The 15592-nt window shown below is 41.0% G+C and overlaps 1 protein-coding gene across 7 annotated transcripts in view; it reads left to right on the top strand.

Moving 5' to 3' along the window:
- LOC101050152 (AGBL carboxypeptidase 4) overlaps positions 1-15592 on the top strand; it is a 1418805-nt gene that overhangs the window by 1314516 nt on the left and 88697 nt on the right. For all 7 annotated transcript variants that reach the window (XM_074380786.1, XM_074380790.1, XM_010349316.3 and 4 more), the window contains one exon: positions 13844-13996. In XM_074380786.1, the coding sequence (XP_074236887.1) occupies positions 13844-13996 (153 nt within the window). The remainder of the gene's footprint in view (positions 1-13843; positions 13997-15592) is intronic.

Below are 15592 nucleotides of genomic sequence, written 5' to 3'. Positions count from 1 at the left end.
TCCCATGCTGTCTCTCCCCAACTCCCCACCTCCCCCGTCCCTCCCCTATTTCCCCCCAACAGGCCCCAGTGTGTGATGCTCCCCTCCCTGTGTCCTTGTGTTCTCATTGTTCAACGACCACCTATGAGTGAGAACATGTGGTGTTTGATTTTCTGTTCTTGTGTCAGTTTGCTGAGAATGATGGTTTCCAGGTTCATCCATGTCCCTTCAAAGGACACAAACTCATCATTTTTGATGGCTGCATAATATTCCATGGTGTATATGTGCCACATTTTCCCTGTCCAGTCTAATATCGATGGGCATTTGGGTTGGTTCCAGGTCTTTGCTATTATAAACTGTACTGCAATGAACATTCATGTGCATGTGTCATTACAGTAGAACGATTTATAATCCTTTGGATATATACCCAGTAATGGGATTGCCGGGTCAAATGGAATTTCTATTTCTAGGTCCTTCAGGAATCGCCACACTGTCTTCCACAATGGTTGAACTAATTTACACTCCCACCAACAGTGTAAAAGTGTGCCTATTTCTCCACATCCTCCCCAGCATTTGTTGTCTCCAGATTTTTTAATGATGGCCATTCTAACTAGCATGAGATGGTATCTCGATGTGGTTTTGACTTGCATTTCTCTAATGACCAATGATGATGAGCATTTTTTCATATGTTTGTTGGCTGCATGTACGTCTTCTTTTGTAAAGTGTCTGTTCATATACTTTGCCCACTTTTGAATGGGATTATTTGCTCTTTTCTTGTAAATCTGTTTTAGTTCTTTGTAAATTCTGGATATCAGCCCTTTGTCAGATGGGTAGACTGCAAAAACTTTTTCCCATTCTGTTGGTTGCCAATTCACTGTGATGACTGCTTCTTTTGCTGTGCAGAAGTTGTGGAGTTTGATTAGGTCCCATTTGTCTATTTTGGCTTTTGTTGCCAATGCTTTTGATGTTTTGGTCATGAAGTCCTTGCCTACGCCTATGTCCTGAATGGTGTTGCCTAGATTTTCTTCTTGGGTTTTTATGGTGTTAGGTCTTATGTTTAAGTCTTTCATCTATCTGGAGTTAATTTTAGTGTAAGGTGTCAGAAAGCGGTGCAGTTTCTGCTTTCTGTACATGGCTAGTGAGTTTTCCCAACACCATTTATTAAACAGGGAATCCTTTTCCCATTGCTTGTTTTTGTCAGGTTTGTCAAGGATTGGATGGCTGTAGATATGTTGTGTCGCCTCTGAGGCCTCTGTTATGTTCCATTGGTCTATATCTCTGTTTTGGTACCAGTACCATGCTGTTTTGATTACTGTAGCCTTGCAGTATAATTTGAAGGCTGGTAGTGTGATGCCTCCTGCTTTGTTCTTTTTGCTTAGAATTGACTTAGCTATGCAGGCTCTCTTTTGGTTCCATATAAAGTTTAAGGTGTTTTTTTCCAGTTCTGTGAAGAAGGTCATTGGTAGCCTGATGGGGATAGCGTTGAATCAGTAAATTACTTTGGGCAGTAGGGCCATTTTCACGATATTGATTCTTCCTAACCATGAACATGGGATATTTCTCCATCTGTTTGTGTCCTCTCTTATTTCGTTGAGCAGTGGCTTGTAGTTCTCTTTGAAAAGGTCCTTTGCATTCCTTGTTAGTTGTATTCCTAGGTATTTTATTCTCTTTGTAGTAGTTGTGAATGGCAGTTTGCTCTTGATTTGGCTCTTTGGCTGTTATTGGTGTATAGGAATGCTTGTGATTTTTGCACATTGATTTTGTATCCTGAGACTTTGCTGAAGTTGCTTATCAGTTTCAGGAGATTGTGCACTGAGACAATAGGGTCTTCTAGATATACAATCATGTCATCTGCAAATAGAGACAATTTGACTTCCTTCTTTCCTATTTGAATACCTTTTATTTCTTTTTCTTGCCTGATTGCTCTGGCTAGAACTTCCAGTACTATATTGAATAGGAGTGGTGAGAGAGGGCATCCTTGTCTAGTGCCAGATCTCAAACAGAATGCTTCCAGTTTTTGCCCATTCAGTATGATATTGGCTGTTGGTTTGTCATAAATAGGTTTTATTATTTTGAGATAAGTTCCATCGATACCTAGTTTTTTGAGGGTTTTTAGCATAAAGAGCTGTTGAATTTTGTCAAAGGCCTTCTCTGCATCAATTGAGATAATCATGTGGTTTATGTCTTTGGTTCTTTTTATGTGGTAAATTACGTTTATAGACTTGCATATGTTGAACCAGCCTTGCATCTCCAGGATGAAACCTACTTGATCATGGTGGATAAGCTTTTTGATGTGCTGTTGCAATCAGCTTGCCAGTATTTTATTGAAGATTTTTCCACCTATGTTCATCATGGATATTGGCCTGAAGTTTTCTTTTCTTGTTGAGTCTCTGCTGGGTTTTGGTATCAGGATGATGTTGGTCTCATAAAATGATTTGGGAAGGATTCCCTCTTTTTGGATTTTCTAGAATAGTTTCAGAAGGAATGGTACCAGCTCCTCTTTGTATGTCTGGTAGAATTCAGCTGTGAACCCGCCTGGACCTGGGCTTTTTTTGGGTGGTAGGCTCTTAACTGCTGCCTCAACTTCAGACCTTGTTATTGGTCTATTCAGGGTTTTGACTTCTTCCTGGTTTAGGCTTGGGAGGAGGCAAGTGTCTAGGAATTCGTCCATTTCTTCCAGGTTTTCTAGTGTATGTGCATAGAGTTGTTTGTAATAATCTCTGATGATGGTTTGAATTTCTGTGGAATCTATGGTGATATCCGCTTTATCGTTTTTTTTTTTTTTTTTTAATTGTATCTATTTGATTATTCTCTTTTCTTTTTTTATTAATCTGGCTAGTGGTCTATTTTGTTGATCTTTTAAAAAAACAGCTCCTGGATTTATTGATTTTTTTAAAAGGGTTTTTTGTGTCTCTATCGCCTTCAGTTCTTCTCTGATCTTAGTTATTTCTTGTCTTCTGCTAGGTTTTGAGTTTTTTTTTTTTTTTTTATCTTGCTTCTCTAGCTCTTTCAGTTTTGATGATAGAGTGTCAATTTTAGATCTCTCCTTGCTTCTCATGTGGGCATTTATTGCTATATATTTTCCTCTAGAGACTGCTTTAAATGTGTCCCAGAGATTCTGGTATGTTGTGTCTTCGTTCTTGTTGGTTTCGAAGAACATCTTTATTTCTGCCTTCATTTCATTATTTATCCAGTGGACATTCAAGAGTCAGTTGTTCAGTTTCTATGAAGCTGTGCAGTTCTGAGTTAGTTTCTGAATTCTGAGTTCTAACTTGATTGCACTGTGGTCTGAGAGACTGTTTGTTATGATTTCCATTCTTTTGCATTTGCTGAGGAGTGATTTACTTCCAATTATGTGGTCAATTTTAGAGTAGGTGTGATGTGGTGCCAAGAAGAATGTATATTCTGTGGATTTGGGATGGAGAGTTCTGTGAACGTCTGTTAGGTTTGCTTGTTCCAGGTCTGACTTCAAGTCCTGGATATCCTTGTTAATTTTCTGTCTGGTTGATCTGTCTAATATTGACAGTGGGGTGTTAAAGTCTCCCACTATTACTGTAGGAGAGTCTAAGTCTCTTTGTAAGTAATTAAGAACTTGCCTTATGTATCTGGGTGCTCCTGTATTGGGTGCATATATATTTTGGATCGTTAGCTCTTCTTGTTGCATTGATCCTTTTACCATTATGTAATGTCCTCCTTTGTCTCTTTTGATCTTTGTTGCTTTAAAGTCTATTTTATCAGAGATGAGAATTGCAACTCCTGCTATTGTTCTTTCCATTTGCTTGGTAAATCTTCCTCCATCCCTTTATTTTGAGCCTTTGTGTATCCTTGCATGTGAGATGTGTTCTAGATACAGCACACCGATGGGTTTTGGCTTTTTATCCAATTTGCCAGTCTGTGTCTTTTGATTGAAGCATTTAGCTTATTTACATTTATGGTTAATATTGTTATGTGTGAATTTGATCCTGCCATTTTGATACTAGCTGGCTGTTTTGCCCATTAGTTGATGCAGTTTCTTCATTGTGTTGATGCTCTTTATGATATGGTGTTTTTGGAGTGGCTGGTACTGGTTGTTCCTTTCTATGTTTAGTGCCTCTTTCAGGAGCTCTTGTAAAGCAGGCCTGGTGGTGATGAAATCTCTGAGTACTCATTTGTTCGCAAAGGATTTTATTTTTCCTTCACTTATGAAGCTTAGTTTGGCTGGATATGAAATTCTGGGTTGAAAGTTCTTTTCTTTAAGATTGTTGAATATTGGCTCCCACTCTCTTCTGGCTTGTGGGGTTTCTGCTGAGAGATCTTCTGTGAGTCTGATGGGCATCCCTTTGTGGGTAACCCGACCTTTCTCTCTGGCTGCCCTTAGCATTTTCTCCTTCATTTCAACTCTGGTGAATCTGACGATTATGTGCCTTGGTGTTGCTCTTCTTGAGGAATATCTCTGTGGAGTTCTCTGTATTTCCTGGACTTGAATATTGGCCTGCCTTGCTAGGTTGGGGATGTTTTCCTGGATGATATCCTGAAGAGTATTTTCCAGCTTGGATTCATTCTCTTCGTCACATTCAGGTACACCTATCAAATGTAGATGAGGTCTTTTCACATAGTCCCACATTTCTTGGAGACTTTGTTCATTCCTTTTTACACTTTTTTTCTCTAATCTTGCCTTCTCATTTTAATTCATTGAGTTGATCTTTGACCTCTGATATCCTTTCTTCTGCTTGGTCAATTTGGCTGTTGAAACTTGCATATGCTTAATGAAGTTCTTATGGTATGTTTTTCAGCTCCATCAATTCACTTATATTCCTCTCTAAGTTGTCCATTCTTGTTAGTCTTTCATCAAATCTTTTTTCAAAGTTCTTAGTTTCTTTGCATTGGGTTAGAACATGTTCTTTTAGCTCACAGAAGTTTCTTACTACCCACCTTCTGAAGTCTGATTCTGTCATTTCATCTCACTCATTCTCCATGCAGCCTTGTTCCCTTGCTGGTGAGGAGTTGTGATCCCTTCTAGGAGGAGACGCATTCTGGTTTCGGGTGCTTTCATTCTTTTTGCACTGGTTTCTTCCCATCTTTGTGGATTTATCCACCTCTCATCTTTGAAGTTGTTGACTTTTAGATTGGGTCTCTGTGTAGACGTCCAGTTTGCTGATGATGAAGTTATTTCCTTCTGTTTCTTAGTTTTCCTTCTAACAGTCTGGCCCCTCTGCTGCAGGACTGCTGAGGTCCACTCCAGGCCATGCTTGCCTGGGGATCACCTGCAGCAGCTGCAGATCAGTAAAGGTTGCTTCCAGTTTCTTCTTCTGCTATCTTTGTCCCAGAAGGATACCCACCAAATGTCACCTCCTTTATGAGGTGACTCTTTGGATATATGGGGGTCAGGGGGCTGCTTGAGGAGGTAGTCTGTCCCTTATAGGAGCTCAAGTGCTGAGCTGTGATCTCTGTCGCTCATTTAGAGCTGCTGGGCAGTTATGTTTAGGTCTGCTGCAGCAGAACTCATAACCCCTCTTTTTTTTTCCCCAGGTGCTCTGTCCTAGGTAGTAAGGGCTTTATTTATGAGTTTCTGTTGTGCTGTTGCCTTTTTATCAGGGCTGCCCTGCCCAGCGAGAAGGCAGCCTAGTCACTGTCTGCCTGCAGAGGCTTTACTGAGCTGCTGTGAACTTCTCTGCAGTCCTGTTTATATGGGCATAGTTAGAACTGTCTCGGCAAAGCCAGCTCACCTCTGTAATGACAAACTCTCTCTGTAGTGGCGAGTTGCCTCGGCAACGGTGGGCTGCCTCAGTAATGGCAGACTACCTCCGTAGTGGTAGAGTGCCTCGGTAATGGCAGACGCCCTCCCCCACAGAGCTGGACCTTTCCGGGTTCAGCTGTTTTCTGTGAAACTGTCAACCCAGAGCGTTTCCAATTGTTTTTTTGTGGAAGTGGGATCAGCCAAGCCTGATCACCTGGCTCCCTGACTCAGATCCATTTCTTTTAGTTGAAAGGTCAACTCTCTCCCAGGTGTTCCAGTCACCTGTTGAAAAGGCGCTGGGATCTGTGTGATTTCCCATGCGGTGACTCACTGAGATTTGTGGCATTTTTTTGCCTGGGAATCTCCTGGCCTGGCTCCTTGTTTCAGTCTCCTTTTTAATCAGATGAATGGGTGACTCTGCCTTCCCGGAGCTCCAATCGCCAGCTAAAATGGTGCCCAGGCCGTGTATTCTGTACGGAGAACCGCTGCCCCAAGGCACCGGCAAAGCAGCTGTGCTGGCCAAACCAGCCACGCTGGCGACCCATGGGGCTCCTCCACCTAGGAATCACCTGGTCTGTGGGCAATAAAAATCCATCTGGAAATGCAGCATCCACTCACCCTCTGCGCTTTCACTGGGAGCTGCAATCCTGAGATGCTCCTAATTGGCCATCTTGGTTCCGGGTGTTTTTGTTTTTTGTTTTTTGTTTTTTTTTTGAGACAGAGTCTCGCTCTGTCACCAGGCTGGAGTGCAGTGGTGCAATCTTGGCTCACTGCAACCTCTGCCTCGCAGGTTCAAGTGATTCTTTATGATGACATAAACACAAACATGTGCCGTAGTGAGACCTACATCAACATCGCTGTCTTCCACCTCCACATCTTATCACACCCATCCTCCTCCACTCCACTCCCTTCCCTCCTCCTCTCCACCTCCCTCCCCACCCCTCTCCCCTCCCATTTCCCTTTTCCTCCCCTACCCTCCCCTCTCCCCTTTCCTTTCTTTCCTTTTCCCTTTCCATTTCCTTTTCTTCTGAAGTGCAGGGGTGTGATCATACCTCACTGCAGCCTCAAACTCCTGGGCCCCTGCTTCAGCATCCTGAGTCAGTGAGACTACAGGTAACTTGAAGTTCTGTTATATCTTTTATACCATATTTCTACTGTCTCTTTTCTATGTTTAGATAGACAAATACTTACCATTGTGCTACAATTGCCTATAGTGTTCAGTACAATACTATGCTGTACAGGTTTGTAGCCTAAGAGCCATAGGCTATAACCATATACCCGAGGTGTGTAGTAGGTTATGGCATCTAGGTTTGTGTAAGTACACTCTATCGTAGTCACAAACAAAATTTCTGTCACAAACAACAATTCTATACTTTTGCCCTCCCATATGCTTTAGGTTATTGATGTGATATTTTACCTCTATCTATATTGTGCATTTATTAACATATTTTTAATTACAGTTATTTTTAATATTTTTGTATTTTAACTTTTGTTCCTATAATTAAAATGATTAACTGATCACCATTTCAGTAATGTAGTATTCTGTTTTGGTCTACGTATTTACCTTTACCAATTCATTTTATGCCTTCCTAAACTATTGTATTGCTGTTTATCTTTGGTTCAAGTTGAAGATGCTCTTTAGCATTTCTTGTAAGGTAGTTCTAGTAGTGATGAACAACTTTGGCTTCTGTTTGTACTTGAAAGTCTTATCTCTCTTTCCTTTTTGAAGGACAGTTTTACCAGGAATGATATTCTTGCTTGATGGGCGCATGCCACCGCACCTGGCTGAATGGCTGGTTCTTATCATCTTTTGAGGCTTAGTTCAAATGTCAGAGGCCTTCACTGATCACACTACCTAAAGCTGACATTTCCCCCATCTGCTGTGTTATTCACCTGCATGTTCATCCTAGTGCATGTCTAGCATGTTTTACAATCTGCAATTACCTTGCTTATCTGCTGTTTATAGTCTGTAAACCCCACCTGGGTGTTAGCTCCTTAAAGGCAGGAATCTTATCTATCTTGTTCACTCCAAAGTCCTATGATGGCTACCGGGAACATAGTAGGTTCACAGTAGATATTTGTCAGATGAATGGATGAACGAAAAAGCTAGATGATAAATACGCTAACAGAAGAATATTTTCTAAATCTGTGAGATTCCAGCGAAGGAAGCTGCTATCCCTGAGAGAGTCTAGGAAGATCTGTCTTCCTATTTGGGCCCACTTGGGATAAGCAGTAAAATATGAGCAAGATGTTACCAGGAGGTGAAAGGAAGGAAGAGGACGAGCATTCTCACCTGGAGGAATAGACACAAAAGCCCAAAGTATAAGAATACTAGTGTGCTTGGGAAGTTACAGTGGTTCTAGAAGCCTCGAGTGTAGGATGGAGAGAGGCAGGAGGTGAAATGCCCCTGCCCATCCCCTTGGTTCCTTGAGCTGGCTGTCTGGGTTTCTTATGTGGTTGTTCCTTTCTTTGTACCCTTGACAACTTATATCCCTTTTTTTGTGGCAGGAATTTCTGCCCAGACACACTCAGGACATATCTGAGGAAGAAAGCTTTCACTGCCACTTCAGAAATATATGTGTATGTGTGTACACACACACACACACACACACACACACACTATAGCCTAGGCATAGTTGCTCACACCTATAATCCCAGCACTTTGGGAGGCTGAGGCAGGAGGATTGCTTGAGCCCAAGAGTTCCAGACTATACTGGGCAATATAGCAAACCCTGACTCTACAAAAAAATTATTTTAAAATAAAGAATATATACAATGAATGATAAAGACCTTTGCATTATTTTATTTATTTGCTTGGTTGATGTTAAAGAAAGAGTCCTCAATTTTTCCGAAAATTTTTTCTTTCTGCCTTAGAACACAAAAATAGCTTTCATTTCTTAAAAAACAGCAAGACATTTTAGTTAATAACAAAAATAATACATTTGGCCTTTTTGTCTCAATCCCAGGGGAAAACATCTTCTTGGGGTAAATCTGAAGGAGGAATGTGTCTGGAGGTTCTCCAACATTTCTTGCTCCTTCACACACATACCTCAATGTCCTTTTGAGAGTCTAAGGGCAATAATCCCAGTCACAGACCTCCCCCCAACCAGTCCTTCAGCTCAGAGCTGAAGGAAGCCGCATGGGGCTTGCCTTACTGTAATCAGGTAATTGCTTTGCTAGGCTGCAAGCTCCTATGAGGACAGCAGGGTCCAGGACATGGGGAGTTTACAGTCAGAGGCCTGAGTTTCAGTCTCGGCTCTGCCACATCTTGCTGTGTGATGCTGGGCAAGTTACTGGAGCTCTCTGAGCTTCAGTTTCCTACTCTGTAAAACAGAAATAATAACAAAGCTCACCCATCTCAATTTGCAGTTATTCCTGCCTAAGCTTCAGTTTCTTCCACATGGCATCTCCAAACCTGAGCTAAAACTCCTCTGTCCTTCCTGGACTGGATTGCCCTGGATTGTCCTTCCTTCACTGAACTGAATTTGTGATAAACTCTGAAGTGCTGCCCAAATGTGAAGGATGCAGTCCCACACTGGAGCACCAGGCTCAGGTTCTGGCCTGTGCCAAGTAAGATGACGCAGGGAAGCAGCTCAGAATAGAGAAAGAAAACCCATTCCCTCCCTGGTGTCCAGGTGGAAGCAAACTCCACACTCAATTATGTTGCAAATATGCCCCAACGTAGTTTTAGTTTTATTAGCACTGACTTTAATTTACTCTTTAGGTCCCTGATAGCAAGATGAGCTGCTGGCTGCTGGCAAGGGGACAACCCTTCATCATACCATTTGAATTAAGGTTCTTAAGTTTGGAAGGAAAGAACGGAGATGCTTTCCCCATCCCCCACATTCTATTCTCATTCCCTGATTGTAATTAAGGGCCCTACATTAGTGACATACACCCCTTGGTCTGGCACAGCCACAGAAAAGTACCTGGTTTTACTGTTGGAAAATCTTAAGATGCATTTGTTTATTCATTAATTCACTTATCCTTCTACCAGTCCATTTTCTTATTCATTCCTTTGTCAACCCTTTAATGATGACCTACTATATGCCAGGCCTTGTTCTGGTCCTGTGGATTGAAAAAACATAAGCAACGTAAGATCCCTGCCCTCAAAGAGCTCACATTCTGGAGGGAGGTTAAAATAATGGGTTATTATGTCATATGGTAAGTGCCATGAGAAAGAGATATATACTTTGAATTACGTGAGCACAGAGGAGGCTGTCAACTCAACCTGAGGGATAAAATAAGGTTTTTTGAATTGAGAGTTTGTACTAGTCAAGATGAATGATATTAGCTTCTATATCAAGATGAATGATATTAGCTTCTATAATAAACAGTCCCCAAATTTCAGTGGCTTACTGCAGTGAAGATTCTCTTCTCTCTCACGTCATGATCTGATGCAGATCAGGTGACTCTCCTGGCTGTTGTGCTCTAAGTGTTGAGGACATAGGCTTCTTTCTTCTTAGGATATCATCATTATTTACATGTAGCTTCCACGTGGAAGGGCAAGAGAGAATGTGGGTGATTGTGTATGAGGAGTTTTAAGGGCAGGTCTGGAAGTTTCCGTTATTGCCCACATTTCATTTGATCCCAACCAAATGACAAGGGGGATAGAAATGTCAGTGAGGAAGAGACACACAATTCAATAAAAATGTGTTGAAATAGTGAAATTTAACCCTTACCTCATATTCCATGTCCACATACATTGAAATTGAAACAAAACATCAAAAAATATACAACAAAACAATAAAATGGAAGCAACAGTGAAATAATTCAGCTAGGAAACCAAAAAAGAAAAGACTGATAAACTGTATCAAAAATCAGCATTTAAAAAATTCTACATGGAAAAAATGCATCAACAGAAATCAAATAAAAAGACAAATGATAAAAGTATCTTTATCTTACACAGAGAGGCTAATTTCTATAATAAATAGCTCCTCTAAATCAATAAGAAATAAAGCAAACAATCTAATTTTTTAAATGGTAAAAGGAAATTAACAGAGTTCTTAGAAAAGAAAATGCAAATCATTTTATTTATTTATTTTTTTTGAGACGAAATTTCACTTTTGTTGCCCAGGCTGGAGTGAAATGCAGTCTCAGCTCACTGCAACCTCTGCCTCCCAGGTTCAAGCAATTCTCCTGCCTCAGCTTCCCAAGTAGCTGGGATTACAGGTGCCCACCACCACACCAGCTCATTTGTTTTGTATTTTTAGTAGAGGTGGGGTTTCACCTTGTTGGCCAGCCTGGTCTTGAACTCCTGACCTCAGGAGATCTACCAGCTTTGGCCTCCTAAAGTGCTGGGGTTACAGGTGTAAGCCACCATGCCCAGCCACACATCATTTTTAAACCTAGGAAAAGATGCTTAACTATACAGTAAAAGACAATTATATAGTACTAAGAGAAATTCAGATTAAAACTAATCTTAGATATTACTTTTCACCCACCAAATTGGTAAATATCAAAAGTTTGATTCCACCTATGTTGTCAAGGTAATAGGCTAGGAGTGTTCTGGCCCTTCTAAGCTCAGTCTGTCAATATTAATCAGAATTGCAAATGCACATGGGATCTGAAAATTTTACTTCTAGGACTTTATTTTACATACAATTGTATATGTGTGAAATAATGTATATAAAAAGTTCATCACTAAGACATTCTTTATAACAGGAAAATATTGGAAATACCTTAAATGTTTATCAATAAGGAACTAGTTAGTTTATATATGGGTGTTACAAAGAATGAGATCATTCTTTATGTATTAAGAAAGAATCACCTCTGAGATATATTCAGAGAAGATAAGCAGATCTGAATGGTGTGTTTATGTCATTTCTATTTTAAAGGGGTAGATAATTTTAAAAAAAGATAAAAATATGAATGGTGTGTTTATGGTGCCACCACTTGTGTGTTTGGAGCAGGGGGTTTGGGTGTGAGGGAAATATTTACTTGTATATGCAAAAACTAGCTCTGGAATGATACATGCAAACCTGATAACATTAGCTGCCTCTGGGGAGCAAAACTGGGTGACTGGTAGAAGGAAGATTTTTTTACTATAAATTATTTTAGTAAATAATTTATTTACTAGCTGATGTGACTTCACTTTAAAGAATCAGGTGATGGTTCTTTAAAGTGAAGTCACATCAGTTGCCAGGTGTCAGTATGGGACAGTGGAAGCCGTTATCTGTATGGTTATCAGAAAAATGTAACAAAATTATACTTGTACCCCCATAAATTTATACAAATAATTTTGTTAATTTAATTTTTAAAAAAAAATTTAAAAGCAAAGGAAAAGCTAGGTTCGAATTCTTGCTTCTTCACTAACTTGCTTGCCAACCTTAAGCAAGCAACTTCCCCACTCACAGCAGATCTGTGAAAGGTCAGAGAAACTGCTGTCCAAGGCTGTCTATAGCCCTGACATCCAGAGGTATAAACTGTAGCTATTCCTTACACATTTCTTAAATCATCTTTCTACCTCCTCCTTTCCTGTGCAGCTCATCAAAAGCTCAGAGGAAAAGACAGACAATTGAAGAAAATAAAATTGCGAAGATGACTTTTATAGGGCTCCTGTTGAATCATTGTGTATTCCACCTCCAAAGCTGAAAATGATGAGTTTAATATCACACAGAGCAGTGTATCTTGTATCTCCCAAAAGACAGCTTACGCTACCCAGAGAACTGGGAGCTTGGCAAGACGTAATTTTTTACTCCAACTCTGAGGCAAATGAAATGACAGTCATTGAGCCCACATTCTAGAAGCAACATGGTTTTCATTTGGTTTTAACTTCATTTGAAAGCATCCCAAGGAGGGAGAACCATTCTAAATGTGCACTTTTCTTCTTTCCCAGGACTGTATGCTAGAAAGGGGATAGAGAGGCGACCAGGTTTTGCCTTGGCTGTTTCTAGTGTGGGCCATTGATGACAATAAGTTAATTGTGCAAGGGGGCAGGGGGCCTGAGTGTCGGTCCCAGTTTTTCCTTGAACTTGGGCACATTCCCTCCCCATGTGGGTCTTCCGTTATTCTCAGAAAGGATTAATGGATATAAGTTGGGCTGATACATATATATAGGAAGGGAAGGTTGGATTTGAGGGCCATTGAAGATCTAATGGCCTAAAAATCACCCCATCATCCACACCCCCTGGTTTAGCTAATCCATACAGTATGTGGAGCAATCTCTCTGGGATTGTTTGTTCAATCATTCTGCACGTGGTTACTGAGCATCCTTTACTTATCAGCACTGGGCTCTTTATAGACAATCCTCCTACCTTCAAGGAAGGTTAACAAATAATATCATATCAATCAAGAAAGTACCTTAAATCTGTGTAAATAAAGAGCAGAGGTAGACTAGTCATTGCCATCTTTACAGACTGCAAAGGGATTTTCCTTCATGCATGATGTATATACTATTGTGGAGTAGACATGGCATCATGACACAAAGTTAACTAAAAGAGTTAACTAAGACTTCATGTGTAAAGTTCCAGGAATGCTGTCTGGCATGCGTTATATATACGGTAAAAGACAGTAATTATTATTATTTTTATTTATATCACAAGACACCATTAAGCAATATAGTAATATTATTGCTGTGTTTGATTCCCACTATAATGCTCTGAGGTTTGAATTAAAATACCCATTTTTCAGATAAGAAAGTTGAGGCTCAAAGTGGGGACATGATTTATACCAAGCCTCCCAGCTAGAAATGGCCAAGTTGGGGCAAAACTGCAACCAGGACCACAGTAAATACAATTGTGTTACCTGGAAGGTATTTCTCATTAATCAGAGAAATAAATTCCATGAATGTCTAGTCATGAATGTGTTAGCTGTTCTGAGTAAGTAAAGTCATAACTTAACCCAACAAAAATTTCACTTTTTCTGAAGACTTCTTAAAAGGGATGCTAATAGTAGGGATTTCAGACCCTGGGGGAAAACCATGTTAAAAGTAAGAAGAAATTGATCCTCACCTGTCTCAACCCCTTCCCTCACATTGCAAATGGCTGCTAAATCTGCTGACACACAGGGTCTTGATGTGTGTGTATATGTGTATACGTATGTGTGGTATGTGTGTGGGGTGTGTGTGGGGTGGTGGTGTAGTGCTTGGTCCCTTTAAGGCAAGCTCTATGGCCCATACTTCTCATTTGTTATCCTTTCTCTCAACAGAAAACAAGCCTGGAGTTTTATATTGACATCCACGCCCACTCCACCATGATGAATGGCTTCATGTACGGCAACATCTTTGAGGATGAGGAACGGTTCCAGAGGCAGGCCATTTTTCCCAAGCTCCTCTGCCAGAATGCTGAGGACTTCTCCTATGTAAGCCAGGAGTTCTCTCTCAGCCAGCCCCAAGCCCCCAGACCCCAATTCCCGTCTTCCTTCTCACTCAGTTCAGTTTGCTTTAAGCTCCATGGGACACCTAACTCTGTGCCAAGTCTTGTGTGGGTGATGAAGATAGAGGTAAACAAGATATGCCCATGTCTCAAGCTGCCCATCACCAGTCAGGGAGGGAGACTATTAGAGAAGCTAGCATTTTGGTTGGCTGATAAGCTGGCATTTGTTTTTGTTTCTGGGCTTTTGTTTTGTTTTAAGATAAAATCTTGCTCTGTCAGCCAGGCCAGAGTGTGGTGGTATGATCATGGCTCACTCAGCCTCTATCTCCCAGGATCAATCTCCCACCTCAGACCCCTGAGTAGCTGGGGCTACTGGCTAATCTTTAAAAATTATTTATTTATGACCAGGCATGGTGCCTTACACTTGTAATCCCAGTACTTTGGGAGGCTGAGGTGGGCAAATCATGAGGTCAGGAGTTTGAGACCAGCCTGACCAGCGTGATGAAACCCCATCTCTACGAAAAATACAAAAATTAGCTGGCATGGTGGTGCGTGCCTATAATCCCAGCTACTCAGGAGGCTGAGGCAGGAGAATCGCTTGAATCTGGGAGGTGAAATCGTGCCACGGCACTTCAGCCTGGGCAACAGAGTGAGAGATAGATATATAGATATAGATATAGATATAGATATAGATATAGATATCTCATATATATATGAGAGAGAGAGAGAGAGTCGAGACGGGGTCTCGCTCATATATATATATATATATATATATATATATATATGAGAGAGAGAGAGAGAGAGAGAGAGAGAGTCGAGATGGGGTCTCGCTCTGTTGCCTAGGCTGGTTTCAAACACCTGGGTTCAAGAGATCCACCTGCTTTAGCTTCCCAAAGTGCTGGGATTAACAGGCATACTGTTCCCGGCATTGATTAATGGAGTTGACTCCAGCATTAACAAGAAAAGGAAACTCACTGAGCACCTACCATGTGCCAGACCTTGCCTCAGGTTCTGCTTTTCCCAATCCCAGCTCTTTTCGTATAAGCACAACACCTCTGCTAATGGGGGTTATATACCCACCATTCTTTTCTCCATGTCTCCTTCTCAGCCTCAATTTTTTTGTAATTGCTTGGTGATAATTTCTATCCTGCCTGCATCATAGCTTCCTGGGAGGGCAAATGCAGTTTTTGATATAAAAGTTCTTTGCAGACAGTAAAGACCTGAACAAACTCCAGAGATGGTTGCTGTTACTACCCATCTCCCATGCTGAGGACTGGAGAGGCTGTGGGTTGGGAAAATCTCACAGCAAAAGCAATATTGGAAAAGGGCAGGAAGAGAAGATGAGGAGGGGATCAGCATGTGGTGTAGGGAGAGAGCTTTTGCACGTTTTCCTTTGTTTGGATACTAAATCTCTGTGGCCTCTTATTTCCACGTGGCCAGAGGAGCAGAGGCCCACAAAGGTCATAGCAATTTTTGAAGTTGATGAGCTGAAAACTCACCTGCCCATTGCTTCAGGCCAGGACATTAGTGGAGATGATGAATTTCTCTGTGTGGTAAGATGCACTCTGAATCCCAGAACCTT

This window comes from Saimiri boliviensis, chromosome 11, assembly GCF_048565385.1.
Source record: "Saimiri boliviensis isolate mSaiBol1 chromosome 11, mSaiBol1.pri, whole genome shotgun sequence".
NCBI classification, from domain to species: Eukaryota; Metazoa; Chordata; class Mammalia; order Primates; family Cebidae; genus Saimiri; species Saimiri boliviensis.
The sequence above is the reverse complement of the archived record's forward strand: the minus strand, read 5'-3'. Positions and strand labels throughout refer to the sequence as shown.